General features: G+C 38.6%; 1 protein-coding gene across 1 annotated transcript in view; it reads right to left on the bottom strand.

Annotated features, from left to right (window-relative positions):
• Positions 1-1,060: 1,060 nt before the first annotated feature.
• LOC131042966 (protein BOBBER 1) overlaps positions 1,061-20,180 on the bottom strand; it is a 32,226-nt gene continuing 13,106 nt past the window's right edge. The window contains exons 2-6 of the mRNA XM_057976314.2: positions 4,326-4,498; positions 4,127-4,175; positions 3,850-4,016; positions 1,496-1,579; positions 1,061-1,378 (exon numbers count right to left, since the gene is read on the bottom strand). Of these exons, the coding sequence (XP_057832297.1) occupies positions 1,340-1,378; positions 1,496-1,579; positions 3,850-4,016; positions 4,127-4,175; positions 4,326-4,498 (512 nt within the window). The 3' untranslated portion in view covers positions 1,061-1,339. The remainder of the gene's footprint in view (positions 1,379-1,495; positions 1,580-3,849; positions 4,017-4,126; positions 4,176-4,325; positions 4,499-20,180) is intronic.

Below are 20,180 nucleotides of genomic sequence, written 5' to 3'. Positions count from 1 at the left end.
GACCTTGAGTTTGATGCTTTTGATGAACATGAACATGAAGATTAAATCTCATAATTGTAATTTAAATTTTCATTGTGCCATGACATTTTGAGACGAGAAATCATTTTTGCAAATAATGAATATGATATAACAATATTATGAATATTTATTGGCAACTATGGATTTAAGTATAAGACAGTTATATTGTATGGATTGTAATAATCATAATTTTGATGTTCGAAAACACACACATATAGACATACCCATACCCATGCCCAAGGGAAAAAAAATTGCCGTACCCATTCCCAAACCAGTAACTTAAGCTACAAGTCCTCATCACACAGTTCGCTTCTTCAAGAAGAAAATGGTAAAATACTCTTAATTACTCGGAACTTAAGATTCCTATGGAACAAATCAAGAGAGAACTAGAAGCAGGCCATTCTTAATCTGTCCAATATTCAAATTAGATCAGTTAGTTTAGATACACCTGTCAATCATCTCAAGTCCTCTATAAATTTTTTGGAAAATGAATATTATTAAGTACCGCAAATCAAATCAGTTATTTCAGATATGCTTCTCAATCTTTTCTATACCCAAATGTTTGACGCTGAATATTAATTTTATTTTTTGCCCATTAGGTAATGTATGCTCCTTTAAGAAACTAGCACTTATATTAGGAAGGCATAAGCATGTAATTAAACTGACAATATGAACTCATTTGTTGTGAACTCCACTGTTAGAATATTATAAGCTCGATTATGTTGCCAATTAGATTATCAGCTCATTAAAGTTACTTCAAGAGTATTCGATAAATTAAATATAAGGAAACCTCATACAAACCACTACATGTATATCCCAAAAAGAGCTGAAATCATTTTATTACGACATCCAGTTAGTACCACTTAGTATAAGCACAAATGCTGAATAGGGAGGAGAAAATGACTAATCTTGATGTCTACCAGCCACCTCACAGCATAGCATATGTATAAAAGAAATCAGCTTGATGTCTACCAATCGCCTAACAGCACAGCATGTATACAATAGAAAACGAAATGAATCATCTTGACGTCTACCAACCACAAAAGCAATTATAGCCAAATTTATGTAAGACATTGATGTTCAAACTAGCATAATGCATCCAACGAAGGAAAGAAATAAAGAATATTCTCATCCACTAAAGAGCATAGTTGATTGAAATTTTCAAAAATTACTGCAAGTTACAATAGCAAGGCGTCTGATGTTGGACAGCAGTACCAGTTCTAATGAGTAGCATGTTAAAAGGGCAAAAGACTAATATCCTTCCAAAAAAATTATATTGATTCTCAAAAGGCAACCTCTGCAAACATTGAACGTGTTCTTCCTATGATATTTTTGCCTTCGAGAAGTCCATTTCTGGGTGCTACAAAAGTTCAGAAAACCATAATAAGATGCATTTCCAAACAAGATAAAGTCCAAAACAATGAAACAGGCATTGAATCTAATGATGTTCCACAGGCAAATAAATAAAAAGACAAACCTGAGCCATAAATTTCTTCAGTATTTCTTGCTTTTGTTGTTCCTCACTTGTAGGTAATCCCATGGCCTTTTGCCGTTGATCAAACTGAAAACACAAAATGGAAATATTTAAACATTTAAATAAAAATTTAATTGCACCATATGCCATACATTAAAGACCATCATCCCACCAAAAAGATTGGTCATGCCTCATATGCAGCCTGCACATCTTAAAAATGACTTCCCTGTGCAGGCAAAAATTAGTTTAGCGAAATGAGAACCATCATAAGGTTGATTTACAATTCACATATCATCACTATCCAATGGTAGTCGTTTTACCCCATGCATCACTGGTGTGTTTCATCAGATTAACTGTTCCTCTCGGTACAGATTACCAAGTCCAAGATTTAGTCATCACAATTTTAAATTTCAACTTTCTTTCCTTATAAAAGATAGGCACATTCACTTACATCAGAGATATTAGATAAAGCCCTCACTTATTACAATCCCATGTTTATTTGAAGGTTTCTACCACACCCATTACTGTAATGGCATTAGCACAGTGTATGCCCACTGGATTTGAACTCATGTTTATACCTTCAGGCCAATTAATATATGACAATTCAATGCTATTTCCTGAGAACAAAGGTATAAATACACAACCTTACCAATAGACCACACACAAAACAACATTTCGACAATCCAATCTTGAGCTCAGTGCAGATAAACCAGTAACAACTTTTTGTTCACATTTTTAATAGTGAATTATTGACAATTTCTTTCAGAAGACGGCATGAAACCTCCCTTTTACAATATGACACTTTCTTCAGACAGATTTGCTTCGGTCAATACTCTGTCAGCATTGAAACAAGGCTTGCTGTTGGGTATGAGTCCAGGTTATCACGATAATAATCGGTTCACCTTAATGCTACACTACAGTCCAATGGACATCATTGATATTTCATATTGCACCCATATTTATAAAACAAAGTTAAAAGGTGTAGACAGTTTAAAGCACAGAAATTGCAAACAATTAGAAACCACAACTATTGCATAGCTATTTTTCAAGGCATGTTAACAAATAGACCATTAATATTTTGACATGTTTGATGTATTAATGCAACTATCCCTTAACTATGGCATGCAATGTAGTTTGAACATAGGTTAGTACTCCCAAATGGATCATAAAAGTTAGCTATATTGGGCAGGTTTTGTTGATGACAAAACATCTACTTCTGGATACGTTTTCAGTTTTGGCACTTGTCCAGTCACATGGACTAGAAAGATGTTTTAGGCAGTAGATCTTTCCTTGACAAAAGCAGAGTATCAAGGAACAATAAAAGTAGCATGTGAGATAGTATGGCTTAGAAGGATGCTTTCAAACACAAAGATGTTTCAAGCAAGGCCTTCACTCTTCTTTTGTGAAAAACAAGGGGTACTAAAGCGTACCAAAAATCTAGTCTTCCACGAGTATACCAAACATATGGAACTTCATTGTCATTTCATCAAGCAACTTGTAGAAGATCGATCGGTGATATTGCAGTATTATCCTTCGAAGGATCAAACTACAAACATTCCTACCAAGTCCTAACAAATTTGTAAAATTTCAAGATAAGCTTGGTGTAGCTAATAGATTGACCATCAAGGGAGGGTATTAAAGTATTATTGTAATATTTAGTATATAATGGACACTTCAGTCTTCAAGAATATTCTATATTCTTTAGCTTTATTAGTTGTAAGTCTTATCCTGTTAGTCACTCTTATCCTATTTGGATAAAGTGTTTTGTAATCTTATTTAAGTAGACTTCATTCCTAATTTTATGTTGAAAGTCTTGGTAATCATTCTATGTTATATTTTTTGTAACAAATTCTAATCAAATTTCAAAGGGAGACCAATGGGCTCCTTTCAAAACTTGAGAATAATTAATCAAGGGGATCCCTTTCCCCCCCACCTCTTCATTACTGAGGCACCCAGAAGGTTCTTGGAAGCATATAAGGTAGACTGGGTTGTATCAATGGAATCATTGTTTCCCCTAGGGTAAACCCTCTCTCTAATCTACAATTGTATGAGATACTAATATGTTTGGGGAGGCCAGTGTGCAAGAGGCACACAAAATCAAAAGCATTTTAGGTTTGTGTGCAAGGGCTTTAAATCAAGCCATAAATGAAAACCACTTGTGATGTTCATCACAGCATAACCAATCCATGCAAAGTTCAGGTTACCAAAAGACAGCAGCAGCACTTGTGTAAATGTGAAAGAAAAACAAGGGATGCTCAAACAGAAAATCTAGACTTATTTTCAAATAATATGGTTATACTTGAAATAATAGAAAAACCACAAAAAACAGATTTAGTAAAAAGTTGGATCTGTAATACCATCATTTTTTCCACTGTCTGTCGTGTTTCTGCATCCAGGTCAGAAAGCTTGCTATTCTCAGGTTCTACTTTCTGAGTATTGATTGCAGGTTCACCCTTCACAACACAGTTCCACCACTCCATTTGATTCTGCTTTGTCAATAAAATTGAGAGTACCTTTCCATCTTCTGCTCACAACAAAAACAATTTTGTTTGTTGAGTAACTATCCCAAAATATAGCCAAAAAAAAGCATGACAATGACATGGGTAAAATATGTATAAAGTATCTGATGATTACCTATACTCCAGAAGCAGTCATCCGCTTTAACCGGCTTAGAAAGTTCACCCTGTCCATATATACAATTATGAGCTCAAACATAATGTGAACCAAACAAAACCCAAACTGGATAAACTGCCCATTCAATCATATAGAACAGTCAAGAGTGACAAACATATCAATATAACTATTAGGGGTTACAATGAGAGCCATGACTTACATTTAGGATAAGATGCTTCCCTTTCAGCCCTGCCTTTATACTATTCTTTTTAATTTCACAAATAATCAATCTTCTTACAGTGCCAGGTGTAAGAGGTATGGTAATTGTGACCTCAGATAAAGTCTGTGTCCAGGAATAATTCTCAAGATCTGCTCCATTACCTTTATTTGGATCTGATGTAACAGATGCATCCAAAACCATGGTCACTGCCTATATCACCTTAACATATATGTTCAATAGAAAATACAGAAAAAATATATAAGCCAAATTTTCCAGGAAAATCAAAAGATTGAATGCATTGTCATATTCAGATGGAAGCATATGCATCTCAAGGTACATAGTTTTAACCAGCCCCTTCAACATTACTAATTCTATATACTCCACAAGCAGTTAATATAAATAGAATAATGCACAAGCTTCTAAATGAAAGAATAAGCTGGCCATATAAAATGAATACATGTAGTTGCAGCAAACTGATACTGTAAAGGAACTCATAATAATGTTCACAATTTGAAATTTGACATAACCGAATAAAGAAGCAATGCTATCAGAGCCATGTGACTATATATTTTAATATTTAGATAAACCATACATCTTAAATGATCTTAAATCTCCTATCATTAACTTCTCAGAAATTGTAGGCCAGCATATTTAAAGAAAGTTCCTAGACCAGGCTAACAGTTGCCTGGTTATCATAAATTATAACCATTTTTTCCATCACCAACTACCTTACCTGTGAATCCTCCTAGAACAAGTTTAAGGAAACCAAAAAGTAGCTGGAAGTTACAAGTTACTATCAGGATACCAATGTAAAACGGAGAGAAGTAATAATATAGAGTTGCTCAACTGACAACTAGAAAATTTCATGTAGAATTTATCCCCAAAGCATTAGCATTTCTGGTCCACAAAGCTTGACTAGAGTACAAGCTCACTCCACTGAATTCTAGGGGCAGTTTTGTTGAATACTGTTGAGAATAAAACAGATCCAAAGTTTTTGAATTTTCCTTAAAAAGACAAGTAACTTTGCAGATAGTTGCATCATAGAAAAGTTTATTTCTGCAGGTTTTCAATCTTAGAGAGGCGGACAGGTTTTTTCTCTTGAAAAGAATGCAACCAGATGAAAATGGAGAAATGGAGATGAGGGTTTTGCATGCTTTCCACTGTAGTTTCTTGAAGAAACTTTAATTCAAAATATTCATGCTCGATTGAGCTGAGGGAGTTCAAAGGTCTCCATAATTGTGATTCAAAATGCTCTATACTTGCTGTCCTATTTTCAGCATAGCATGGACTCTGGAAATAGAAACTTTCTAATATGACATAACATCGTATATAAGTTACCAGTTCTGGTTCATGTTTGGGTTTAAAGATTCCATTTGAGATTAAATCAAACAAAACACATGAAACACCAAAACAACTTAAACATTTGAGTTCATTTCTCTTGCAAACAACAAATATCTTTCTACGAGGCTGAGCATTCATTTTTGCTTGTTGGATCAACAAAGGGAGTTAAAGATTGATCTTTGAGATTCTACAACAATTGCATTGTCATTCCTATGTATTTGCAAGAATTCATTGGCTGCCGAGAAAATTATAAAAGGATATTTTTGCAAAGAGGATAGTTTTTCCTCCATTTTTGTTTTACAAACATGAAACAAATTCTTTGCTTTGTTTATCTATGTTTTTTCCATTCTTTTATGCATGTATCAAATATTCAAAAGCTTTTATATATCTATTTTTTGCGTTGAATTTTTTGTTTTTGTTTTAGTTTCAAATGTGTTGTTTACAAAAATTCTTGCCATAGGAATCACAATGGCAACTAGTTCTACCTCCACAGCTCAACCTAAATTCAAAACAGATTTGAATTATTCTCTATGGAAATGTGTTCAAATGATACAACCACTCCAGGTGGTGAGGGTTACACTTGGATTGCAATGGATGTGATGTTCAATATTCTAGTTCATATAGTCGTGTGAAAGCCCATTTGTGTGGAGTACTTGGAAAAGGCATCAAACCTTGCCCTACATAGAAAGGTGTACTTGTGCCATCAGAGACAGTGATAGGATATATTATGGAGTGTAATGTCCCTGTTGTGACCTAAATCACACATCACCCCATCCTAGATGGGGACCCCCTACTTTTTAGGCCATCTCAATCGTTTGGTTTTGGTTTTCGAGGTCTTTTGGTGGCAATCTCGTCAATCTCTCTGCTTTGCAAGTGTTTGGGGTCAAATTGATCAAGTCTACTTTTCGTTTGAGCGAATTTGGTTAAGTCTAGGGTTCATTTTGTCAATTTTAGGGTTTTTGCCTTTAGTCCTAAATTTTAGGGGGTTTTGTTAGGGTTTTTGAAAAACTAAGTGTAGAACTAGAATTAAGACCCTTCAAGCAACCTCGCAATAAAATTTGAGCGAAATCGGAGCAACTTTCTAATTTTAGAAAGTTCCTATTTTTTAGGGTTTTTACTTTGTCCAAGAATGTCTTCATTTGGCCAAAAATCAAACTTACTATTTTTAGTAATTTCTATTTTTAGTAAGTTTCTATTTATAGTAAGCCATCCTACGTCCTATTTTGGGGTCTAGCATTGACATTTTGAAAAGTTTCTATTTTTGGAAAGTTTATTTGTGACAGGTCCCCACAAGTAGGCAATGAAGACTGAGCATTCCTGAAGAATTTGTCCAAATCCAAAAGGTTAGCAGACAGGATCAATTGAAAATGGCGAAGTGTTGGCATCCATTCCTGGAATGGAAAGCTCAAAAAATTCACCTAAGTTCGGAAGAAGCAAAATGAAATTCCATCACAGGATGAATCTAGCACTCAACATGGAGGACTAGCACCAAATCCAAAGCATCTTGGAAACTGAGCAAGGCATTGAATTGCCTCTCCAAGTCAAAATTGCGCCCATAGAGGAGTCAAGATGCCAAAACATGGTCAACAAGGAGAATAAAAAAAAAAGTGTGAATTCCTTATCAATAAGCAAATAGCACCCATACCTGGAATGGGGCACCAAATCCCTATTGCCCTGGAAAAATAAAAAATTGCAAGATTCCTCCTTAATGAAGAAATTGCGCCCAACATGTGCCTAGGGCACTAAAAGGGACATTCCATGGAGAGTGTGGAAAGTGCAAGATTACATTACACAAGCCAAAATGCACCCAAGGTTGGAGGAAGGCACCAAAATAAGGGTGCCTTGGAAATCATGAAACCTTCAAAATTCCCTCCCTAAGTGCAAACAATGCCCAAGGAAGAATATAGGCACCAAATTCAGGGGATGAAGGAAAATCCAACAAAGTTTGAAATTCCTCCTTCAATGCAAAATTCCGCACTAGGAGTTGGAAGAGTGCCAAAGTTAAGAGGTCATGGAGAACATGAAAAATGAACTTTCCTTGCCTTGATAAAATTTCCACCCAATAGAGGAGTGAAGCACCAAAATTGATGCATCATGGAATTCATAACAAATACAATGAATCCTTGGCCAAGGTAAAAATCCGCCCAAAGTCTTGGAAGGGCGCCAAATTGAGAGAGCTAGGGAAAACTTCAAAAAAGTCAAAATCATACACAAGGAACCAAGGAAGAATCTAGGCAAGAAAAGTCAAGCCAAGCGGATAAACAAGGAGAATCTTGAAAGAATCTTCCAATTTCCCTACAAAATTTGAAATGGAAATTGGTGAGTTGGCAAGGAATATTCTAAGTATGACACATGACTTAATGACTTAATAAGAATTTCCAAATTTGAACTCAACAAGGGAAACTGCATTTGCATGGCATGATGAATGGGAAAGTATGATGCATAATGAATGCAATTGCCAAATTAGACTCCTCCCAACTTAGCAGCAGGATTGGAGAAATTCTATATAAGTGTGAGGATGCATTTCATTTCTCACGTGCAAGATTTAAGAAGGAAGAATTGGAGAGGAGTGTCATACTTAGAGAAATTTTCATCGTTTTCAAGAAGCTTTTCCAGGATGGCAGAAGCAAGCAAGGCGACTACCGTCACCAAGCAAGCACAAATAAAGGCAGAGTTGAAGGGATTCCTTTCGAAATCGAAGATGGTGTCCAGATGGAAGGAGATCAACGAACAAATTTGGGAACATTTAACTTGGTGACTTTCAAGAGTAGAATGTTCGGAACAGAAAGACACAATCCATCTCCTACAACTGCCAAGATCGTCAGAAATGGAATTGTTGCGGCAGCTGGTTTTCCTCCTGCTATCTGGTGTCCCGACTTGATTCTCGAATATGCAAAACACTACAATCCGGAGCGGAGGACAATTTCGACATCAAGTGGCAAGTTGTTAGCCACTTTGACTCCGAAATCAATTGATGAGGCCTTTAAAATTCCTTCACATCATTCAATGACTTACCAGACCATGAATGGAGCTAGGGCAATATATGATGCATGTCCTGACAGATGTGCAGAGACCATCAACAAGCGTTGGTTGCTAAAGCCTAGACTGCACATCTCCAAAATGCCAAAGACACTCACCATCTTCGAATTCAAACAGGAATATGTGGACCTGATAATGATGCTAAGCAGGATAATGGGATGTTCACATACCATGAACTTTGAGCCATGGATGTTCTTTTACATCAACGAGGTTATGAATTCCAATGGGTTAATAGATTGGGCCAGACTAATCAGCAACTACATGCATGAACAGCTAAAAAATTTGAAAGAAAAGAAGTCCAAGTCCTTCTACATGAGCTCCTATGTAATTTACATGCTTGCAAGGATGGGAGGCTTTGATGGTCTGCCTGGAAAAAGGGTTATGGGCTGCGGACCAGTACAACTGAAAGTTCATGAGAATTATCCTCAGCTGCACCTCCACAATACCGATTCTTTCCAGCTGGCGAATGACACTTTCACCATGTACTTGACCAGACTCATGCAGAATGAGCTCCATGCGAGAGTGTCACCACAGGCTAGGGCATTGGTTCAGCTATTCAGAGCCTCTTAGAGTATTCGGGCATTTACTTGATTAATTAAACATTCTTTGTTTAATTATTTAAGTTCCCTTTATCTCTTTTACACTTAAGCTAACTTTAGGTGCATATAATTAATTATTTTAATTAATTATTATGTGCAAACCTAGGTTTTCCCTTTTTAGGGTTTCTTGACCTATTAAAGGTTGAGTTCTTTCTTTTCATTGTAAGAATCACATTACATATTTTTGTGAATATTGAGTTCTCTTTTTGAGCATATTCTCTGTGTTTTGTATGTTCTTCAGATTTTGCTTCATTGCTTCTCCTTGTAACAGGTTATTCGGCTTGCAAAAGATCTTCAGGCTCCTGTGGTGTTGTATTTTCTCAACCCCTATATGGTATTAGAGCTTGATCTGCAGCTGCCTGTTCTTGTTTTGAGAATTTTTGGTTTTAGAAGCAGATTTGGGGTTTCAGGAATTTTTTTATGTACCTAGGGTTTGAGCTTTTTTTCTAAGCACTTTGGGCCTAAACGGACCTCACCATCGTGCTCAAAAGGCCCGAAAACCCCTATGGTCATATAAAATTTGACCTATTTTAGTTCCTAAGCCTCTGGGAGCAATTTTTTTTCTCAAATCCAAGTCGTACAGCCTTGGCACACAGATCGAGAAAAAAAATTCAAAAAAATAAAAAAATTGCCTTTTTATGGCATGCAGGCCGAAATTTGCTTTTAAAAAAAAAATTCTTTCAAAAAAAAAGGTTTTTGTTTCTTTTTAAGAAAAAAAAAATTTTTGGGGCAAAAAGTTTTTTTCGAGGGGGTTCCGTACCATGGGGCCCCTGCCACTGTCAGTATGGCCACGAACGTTGACCTGTGTTGTTGCAAGTTGTCGCTGTCACCTCGAGCCCTGTGCCGTTGGTCTCCCAACCCCCGCCGGCTACAAACTCCAGCCCCTGCCGGTCGTTCCCTCCAGCTTCTCCCCGTCGGCCGCTGTCCGCTCCTCTGGCCACTGCCCGCAACTCCTTTCCCCAATCGTGCTCCGCCCTGGCCCTCCACCAGCTCCCCGTCGGCCACTGCATGTCCCTTCGCCTGCAGCTCCGCTCGACAGCCGCCACTTGCAGCTCCTCTCCCCGACCAAGCTCCGCCCATCCCGGCCTCCTTGCCGCTGGGAAATCTCCGCCTGCCCGCCGACCACTGCTCCGCCACCGAGCCGCCGCCCTACCACCCGGGCGCCACCGGTGAGCCACCGGAGCTCCGCCCACTGCAGAGCGTTTGCATAATTACAAGCTACAATGACAATAAGACTGACAAGCCTGTCAGACCTGTCAGTCCAGCCCCTGCGGCCCCCGCCGGCGGCCCCTCTGTCCTTCTCCGGCCCCCGTCGGCCCGGTCTCCGGGCCCCGCCGGCCATGTAGATCTCGGTCTCCGCTCCCGCCGGTCACTGCATGCTCCCCGATCGCCGCCTGACTGCACTGCCTGCTGCTCTGCCGTGGATCGCCCACCGCCACCAACCTGGACCGTCAACTGCAGCCCACCGCCACCCTACCGCCGCTACTCCCTGTGCCCGCCGCCGCGGCCTACGACCCTCTACCCTAGCCCCCGCCGCTCAGCTCCCGGCCGCCGACAGTCTGCTCCCTAGGCGCCTCTTTTTTTTTCTGGCCGGCCACCGCTCTGCCACCCGGCCGCCACCAGAGCTCCGCTCCCTGGCCACCGGACCACCCATAGGCTACCAGACCCCCTTTTTTGGCTTTTTTAGGGGGGGGTTTGGTTTTTTGGCCCTATCTTGGGCATACGGAGTCGTTTTTCGCTAACAAATAGGCGTCGGAAAGCTGGTTCCAAGACCGACCTCATGGTGTTGGTAATTTTTTCCAATTTTGCTGTTTGACTGTGTTTTTTTTACAGTCAAAGTGAGGTCTCTTTTTTGCACTCCGGGAGACGTAGAATGAGCATCCGAACTCCGTTTTTCAAAAACTTTATATTTTTGAAAAGCTTGTGCTATGTACTTTCCAGAAAAATGGGTTTTATTTCCAGATTCTGCTCCATGCATATTTTATTCAGTTTTTTGCTTTTCAACACTCTGGTGGATATCGTGGTTGTTTCAGGTCCTGGGATCTCTTTTCTGAGTAGGGTGTCTCTGTTTTGATTCTCGTTCCTATTTCCAGTCTTCTTATCATTGTAGCTTGTAATTATGCAAACGCACTGAGATAAAGTGTCATCATGCATTGTTTACTTGGAATCTTGCATATCTTGTGTCTTGTTGTACATGCACTGTTGATCAAGTGCCATGAGGGGGTTGATGTTTGCCTTTGTTTGCCATCTTCCTTTGTCAAGTGAGTCTTCCTTCCACGACATTCGCCTCATGATGATGTGTCTCAGCACCTTTGATGTTCTTGGTTCTTCGTCATGCAATTGTTTTTGGCTGTCATTTTCAGTGTTCCTGTCCCTCTCCCACTTCCGCATTATGGGGAGGTTTATCCTGTTGGTTCTAATGCTTCTCTGGTTTGATTGATCAGCTCTTCAGGCTTTGGTTTCTCATGCCATCTGCATCTTTGATTTCAGTTGTTTTTTGCCTTGTTTGCCTCCTGATTCGAGTAGTGTCATTTGAGGGCACTCATGCAGATTACAGTCTTCTCTACCTGGTCATGTTCTAGTTCAGTGGATGTTCTTCAGATCAACATTTATTCTTTGACAGAGTTTGCAGGGTCTTCATGCTTCAGTGATATTTTTTCCATCTCTTTTTGGAGTAGAGTTTTGTTCCCATGAGGTTTTCTCTATTTCTCCAGTTCATAGAGATTTCATTGTATTTTGGGTACCTGATCAGGCCTTGTTGCCGGGACCCATCTTTAATGCTTTCAGTAGTTGTTCTAGGTTTTAGCTTCTCCCTAAGTCTAGCTTAAGGGGGGTTGTTAGAGTATTCGGGTATTTACTTGATTAATTAAGCATTCTTTGTTTAATTATTTAAGTTCCCTTTATCTCTTTTACACTTAAGCTAACTTTAGGTGCATATAATTAATTATTTTAATTAATTATTATGTGCAAACCTAGGTTTTCCCTTTTTAGGGTTTCTTAACCTATTAAAGGTTGAGTTCTTTCTTTTCATTGTAAGAATCACATTACATATTTTTGTGAATATTGAGCTCTCTCTTTTTGAGCATATTCTCTGTGTTTTGTATGTTCTTCAGATTTTGCTTCATTGCTTCTCCTTGTAACAGGTTATTCGGCTTGCAGAAGATCTTCAGGCTCCTGTGCTATTGTATTTTCTCAACTCATATAGAGCCAAATTCCTACAATTTCCACAATTCACATATATCAAGACACAAGGCTTTGCTTTCCAGCGATACAAAGTGCCACAATATCCATCTGAAAAGCCGATAATGTTAGAACTTATGAGGCAGTTGACAGCTTATGATCAAATTCGGAAGAAGAAAAAGAAGTTGTCTATTGAATTTCTAATCGTCCTCAGAGACTGTGGAAGTATGCCCGAACTGGGCAGCAGCTGAAGAATTGGCATTTTATCGCTTAGCATATTACACCACCAGGTTTCACTATGATCCATATCACAAGATCAGGAAGGTTGTTGGAGTGAAATTCTTACACAAGTTTCACCTAGAAGACTACTAGGAAGATGCAAGGGACGATTTTGATGTCAAAAGGAAGATGTTTTCCAAGCTACCCTTGCAAACAATCAGAATAGGTGAAGTGATGCAAGTGCCGAATCAGGTGAAGGAAGATTCGAACTTGGTGCAACCAGAATTCGAAAAAGTGAAAGATCAACCTATACAGCTTCCAGATTGGTCAGAGCCAAAAATTGATGACCTAGATATTTTGGCTAGACCAAATCTGAAATTTACTAAACATTGGATTGATGGGCATATAAAAAGACTAAAAGAAGGAAATGTCTGCATGACTTTCCAATTGATGGGAAACCTTGATTCCCATAGTGAGGCTAGGAAAGGGTCTTCACAGGCCCAGGGTGAAGAAGGAGAAGTTCAAAAAAGGGAGGTTGGTCTTGGAAAAGAAAGAAATGTTCCGAAAAGGCCACGAAGGAAGAAAAAGAAGAATACTCAGCTGGAAGCCCAATAGGAAGTTCATCAAGAAGTTCGGCAGGAGATTCAACAGGAAGAACCGCCACAGAAAAGAGCAAGGGTGGAAAGGATGCAAGTGTGTGGGAGGTAGAAATGTTCTCACACGAAAATCCAACAAATCCACCTCCGAGCGACATCCCAGACAGTGCTCCAGCACAAGATATCCTCAACGTTTGTGTTTCACATAGACCCAATCAGCCAAGAGGTCAGAGATAGAAAGATCCTCCTCAACAGGAAGAACCTCACCAAGATAGTTTCATGGAAGCCATCCTTGGGGAGATGGAAGAAATATCACAGGAGCATGAGCAGATGGAAATTCATAGTCACTCCATCCCCACTCCTGATTGGTTGATGGATAGATTAACGAAAGAGCCGAAAAAGGAAATTGATCCAGCACAGGAATTAGAAGAGTTGTTAAAAAAAATGGATCAACTGGTAGAGAAGAAGACTCCCAAGAAATTCTCCAAGGTCGTGAGGGATGAATCTGGATCCCGAACCTTACATATAGTTGAGCCTACGATAGATAAAGATAGGAATGAGATGAGGCCAGAAGATTATGTAATCAGGCAAGTTGATCTAGGTCACGCTTCTACCAGGCAGGTAATTGAAGACTTTGAAGGATCTTTCTTGGCCCTAAAAGAAAAAATGCAGAAAACTAAGGCAAAATGTAAGATGTTGAAGGAAGAAAATAGGGCCTTATGCGAATACATTAGGAGTCTCAAGTGGCCGCTAAGAGAAGCAAATCCCTCATTCATTCCTCCTTACTCTCTCCCTAAGGAAGTCATTGATGACACAAAAGTAATTAGAGTGATGGCCCAGAGTTCTAGGGAATTGGTGGAAGACATATTTACTGCGGCTGGAAAATTTATTGAAGATTTGGCTCAGCTTTATACCAATTTGTGGCCTTTCTAAACAGATTGGAGATAGCGAAAGGTCTGTGGGAAGACGTGCACATTTATCAAGACTTAACTATTCTGCAACTCAGGGCTCTAATGAAGATTCTGAAGCAAACACTGATTGATGGAAAAGTAATTCAAGAGAATGAGATTTATGACTTTTCCCAATGGTTTTGCGCTATTTGCTCAGGAAAGAATACCTTTGAAAAGTTTAGCATGGAGTCTTCAACTTTAAAAGATTCAATAAGAAGGGTGCAGGAAGAAATTGTCAGCGGGATTGAAGCACTGTTCGCGAAGAGGCTGAGTGATGATGGAGTGACGGTGAACTCCCTGAAATCCCCACTGCACAAATTCTTCTTCATAGGTTCATTTTCCAAGGAACATTTTGCAAATGTTTCTTCATTCTCCAGCACGATGAAGAAAACATAGGAAATGATGATAGAGTGGGAGAACTTTTTTTCCAAGAGCGAGGAAGAAATCACCTTGATGGAGTTTGACATTGAAAGTGTGCCAAGTGTCTCCGTAGGAGAACTAGAAGCCGTCATCAGTAAATTCGTTGTGTATGCAATTAATGAGAGGGATAATGGTCGTTCATTCTTGGACGAGAATCTTTTGACTGAGTAGTGGTGGCGGATTTACTGCTGGAATATTTTGACTTAGTGGCGGCCTGGTCAATGCATAAAGAATCTTTTTGCATGCAGCCACCATATTAATGATTTTATGACAGATTCCCTTTGCAAGCGGCCGTCACATGAAGAATGATGGGCATTTATGGCTGCATGAGGAATATTTATGGTATTTTGCAAATTTGATGTAATGGGGTGCATTTAATGCATAAATGGATGCCATTTTTGGGCTTATTGAATTTATTGTATATGGGCTTAGTGGGCATTAATTATTGATTCCCACCTTATTGCATCTAGAGTGGAGAATCTTTTAGGTTGAAACCCTAATTAGGGTTTGCATGTTTTCATGGCCCAAGGCCTATATAAAGGGGTGACCCCCCTCATTTGTAAGGGAGGAGAGATTGTTGCTTAAGATTGTTGAAGTAGCCAGCTTAATACATTGCTCAATTTTGATGGTGTATCCTTGTTCTATTTTAGCAATCCGCATGGTCTTACTCTCTTCAGTTAGAATAGATTTTTATTTATGTTGTTAGAAGAACTCAATTTGATAAGATTATTTGTTCCAAAGTCCGAGCTCATACTTTTTGTGTGCAGCTGATTGTTGCACACTTTGCAAAGTTAGCCTGAGCCTATTATATGTGTACTCTTAACTTTGATTATCAATGAAGATTGTTGACTTGATGGTCTTTGTTGGTGATTTGAAAAACCTCTACACGCCCTATGAAGATTGCACCACCTTCGCGTAGTTGTGCTCTACTGGCAAAACAAAGCGTGGTTTGACTTTGCATGAGTGATCCCGTCTCCTCGTTCTTAGGTCTAGACTAGACTTAGCGTAGTTCTCTCAACCCTATCCTATTTACTTTTTAGCATATCTTTACCCAAAAATCCAAAAAACAAAGCTTTCATTGCAAATCATTCGTGTAGAAATCCTTGAACCCACAAGTTGGTTAAAATCTTCTATGAGCATACATAAGGCCCCTTGGGTTAATAGAAAACCCATCAACTAACTGAGTCACGTCCACACCCAAAGGAACCTTGAGATTAGTCGTTTGATCTTTCTTTGCAATCTTAGCATACGGCCTGATTTTAAACGAGAGAGTGAAGTGACCATTGGAAACTTTATTCTATGTTAGACGTAGACTTAAAAAACATGTCAGCAGTCCCCACTTTGAAATATGATTTAATAAATAAATAATAATAATAAATTTAAAATACAAAAGAACAAAAATTAAAATTAAATTAAAATATACAATAATTTGTGATTAAAATTTGATTAAAGTTAATGAATCGTCAAAAGACATGGAATGAAAAGTTGTGACTCCCTCAAATATGAAGTATAAAAGGGAGAAGAGAACTCATTTGAAGGGGGCGGGAATTTGGGAATCAGAAGTGCAGATCTGATTTAAAAAGTGTAGATCTGATTGTGAAAGGTTGCCTCCCTTTCAAAGGGCAGAGTTGCACTATTCCAAAGGGTGCTAAAGGTGAAAGGGTGTGTCTCTTGCCAAAGGGCATATATGATGAAGAGGTGTGACCTATCCCTCACATTGAGAGATATAAAGAAAAGGAAAAAACATCAGAAAATAAAGAAACACACAGGCACTTCAGGCAGTTTGAAAGACAATACATTGGTATGAGATCCAGTACATATGCATGTATATTCTACAACAATATCATAGCTATGTCTGCACATTAATACATATAAAATATCACTGCATTCAAATACATATATGTTTCTGCATATCCAGTACTGTGAATATCATTGATATCTGGAAATTCTGTGTTAGTTAATGCGTTCAATTCATATGTCATAATAGTTACAGTGAGGAGAATGGTGCTGGGGTCACCTTTTAGGTACACCACTTCATGGTTTAAGACCAGGGAGTCCCATGAAGCCAAAGGGGCACAGAGGGTGCTGCATATGGGCCTATAAAGGAAAGGCTTCCTGGGCACCTTGCTGTAACAGTCCACATACCTTCTGTCATGTTGAACAAATATGTAACCTGGATTGTGGGATAGTATGGTAAGTGGAGGAGAATGGTGATAGGGCACCACACTAGGTAGGCCACCTCATTGATGGCATGGGCCACTTAAGGTCAAGGGGGTTAAACCACCCTTGAGCCTAGGGTGGAGGGCTTCTTGGGCACCACACTTACCTATCCTACTCCACAACCTGTTCCTATGTTTAGGTTCTTGAGAATAGGTTCATGTCGTACAAATAATAGGATTTTAGAATGTGTCATAATCACATATCTTATAAATCTATATATCCTAACTTGTCTGTTGGATTCCACCTCAGCATATCAGGTATTTCTTTATCTCTTCTACTTTGATTAAGTTATTTTTTAGTAAATTCTTCAGGGTTTATAGGCCCTTAAATTGCAATTACCATAACAATCTGTGACATATCTATTTTTCAGTTAATTTAGATACACGACTATGAGACATAGATATACAATACAACTTGAATCTGTTATTACTGTTACTGTTTCAGTGATATGTAAAATAAACTTGAGTTATTAATTAATGAACTACTGAACTGGATTAACAGCACAGTGGGCTTAATTGGGGAATCAAAGGCAATGCAACCCCCATCTAATCTTAGTATTGTGGTAGAAACCACCCATTTTGGGCCACTCCTCATCTTCAAAGTGAACAACTCAAACAAAAAACCAAAGGGGTCTTTGGAAACTGCATTTCAAAATGAGAATCGAGACATTGCCAACCAACAATAGCAAGATGTATTTATGCAAATGGGTTGGCTTTCAATGTTGTTCACTCACTATATTGGAAAGAGATGTTAAAAAAAATTAATAAAGCTCCAAGAGGGTACAAGGTTATGAGAAGATGTGTGGCACCTTAGTGGAACAAAAGGTCAAGATGGTTGAAGATTCATTGAAGCCCATAAAGGATTCATGGGTTGAGACAGGTGTGTCCATTGTTTCAGATAAGTGGAAGGATGCAAAAATCAGCCCTTGTCAATGTCATAGCGGTGTCCCCTAAAGGGCCGATGTTTTTGAAAGTTGTAGATTGTGAGGGGCAGAGGAAAGATGGAGAATTTATTGCTAATATTCTCATCACAGTCATTGAGGAAGTTGTACCACGTAACATTGTTCAAGTCATAATGGACAACACAAAAAACTGTAGAGTTGTTGGGTTGTTGGTTGAGGAATGATATTGAAATATTTTTCTTTCTAGTTTGGATAATTTTTGCAATAATATGGGGTTTTTGTGGTATTGTTGTTAAAACAAATTTTCAAACCAACACATGAATGATTTGAAAACAATTCATTCCATTCACAAATCGATACTAAGCTAGAAGGATAGCCGTATTTTTCTAACAGTATATAGCTAGCAGAAATATGTATATTGAATTTGACCCTTATTGAAGATTCTACTCAGCCAACATGAATTGATAATTCCGAAAAAATGTTAAACAGCTCGTACCCATGCTGTAAATGAAAGATTATTGAAAATTTTGACAGTGATTCCTCAAAATCAGTAACAGCAATGTCAAAATGCACTGCCTGGATCTCTACGCAAGCTGAAATGATGAGCAAACAAACAGCAATTCAACTCTTAGTGAGCCGCCTTTCCCAATTGCTAGCCACTATGTCAATATTGGTGCAGAATATGGGAAAAGAACCAAAGACTGGGCTGGAGCAGGCCACACCTTCCTCCAACCCTTACTAACAGCTGAAATTTGGTCTTTGTGTGCAAATTGAACCACCTTCTTGAGCGCTGGAACTGAAGACTTGACTCAGCAAGATTTGGTGATGGGAATTGCCTTTGCTTTGCCTAGGGTTGTTGTTGGATATAGTTAGCCATTGCTGCTGCTAGGATATGTTGTTGTCATTTATGTCAACATATTCCTGTGATTTGCTCCAGTGATTGCAGATTGGGAAGATCTTATGATTCGGTTTGCTGTGTTGTTTTGCTAATCACTGTTTTACAGAGTTTAGTATTTCCTCCGGAATATTCCGGAATGATTAGATCCTGTGCTGAGATTTTGGGATATTGCTTGAGATGGTCTTGTGTATCTTCATTTCAGATGGATCGTGATTTAGTGCTCCGCAAGTTATCTTTCTTCGTAACAGTTGCTGATTAGTTGTATTCCTGAGTTTCAGATGTTGATCGATGAAGATTTGATAAGTGGTGTTGGCGTAGCTGTTATTGATGATTCTAACGTGCTTGTTGGTGTTTCCTAGTCGTGTCATATTTGTTCTAGTGATCCGCATTGATCGTTGTGCGAGTTTTTGGTGGTTTCTATCAACCGGTGATGATTTTCGCGTTGTGCGGTTTTCTTGGTGATGTAGAGTGTGTTAATGCATGATAGCCTCGGTAAGATAAATGATTGAATGAGAGATAAATGAAGTCTCTCATTCAAACATTTATTATCGTGAGGGGGCACGATCAAGTGATGTCTTGATCGGCCATGTCCAAAAGACATGGCCGGTCAAGGCATCACTTGACTGTACCCAGCCTGTTGTTCTCAAAATCTGATTCCTCTTCAATGCCCTCAAAATAATACAACCTAAAATGACTGCCGAAGAGACATCATGGAGAAAGGGATTCTAGAGACAACATATGACAAGGTTTGGTTAGACCTTCTACACTTCGGACCTTTCTTTGAGCCCAGGTGGGTATACCTTCTGTGAATTAACTCCACACTCTTAAGCAACAAATCCACAGCAAACCAGTCCAGAAAACCAGTGGATTTATTCACCTTGAAAAACCATTGAAAACAATGGGGGAAACAATACTCAATTTCACCATATTTGATCGACAAAGAATGCAATAAAGGCCTCAGATTAATACCAGTGCTTTATCCAAGGCTACAGAGTCACTCAAACTCAAATAAAACTCCTGAAATGAGGTATCTCTATACCTCCCATCAACTCGGCTTCCATTTATCCCTGTAAATGCCTAACATCAACAAGGATCTAATCACTTCAAAATAAACTATGGTCCTCAAATTCAAAATTTCTCCTAAAGTATTTACTGGTAGAGTGGTTGTGCATATTTAATTTCCCTCCTAAAGAGAAAAGCTAGAAACACCCATACTGAGATTGCCTTACAATTCCATTCAAACAGAAAAATCCTAGACTATTCTGAATGAAACAAAGTAAATAAACTTAAGGACAAGTTTGAAGACGACACAAAGCTTTACTCAAAATTGATGGCCTGTATATTGATATTCATTTACAAAAAAATTCTACAAAAGTCTGATTCTCCATTAATCTTTGGAAAAGCGCAGATAATATTTCTGCAGCGTTTTCTTACAAAAATTTTGTGATTCCCCTTTCTCTCTAGTCCTGGTATCCATTTATAACAATATGGA

This window comes from Cryptomeria japonica, chromosome 3 (assembly GCF_030272615.1).
Source record: "Cryptomeria japonica chromosome 3, Sugi_1.0, whole genome shotgun sequence".
Classification (NCBI taxonomy): domain Eukaryota; kingdom Viridiplantae; phylum Streptophyta; class Pinopsida; order Cupressales; family Cupressaceae; genus Cryptomeria; species Cryptomeria japonica.
This window is presented reverse-complemented; position numbering and strand designations above follow the sequence as displayed.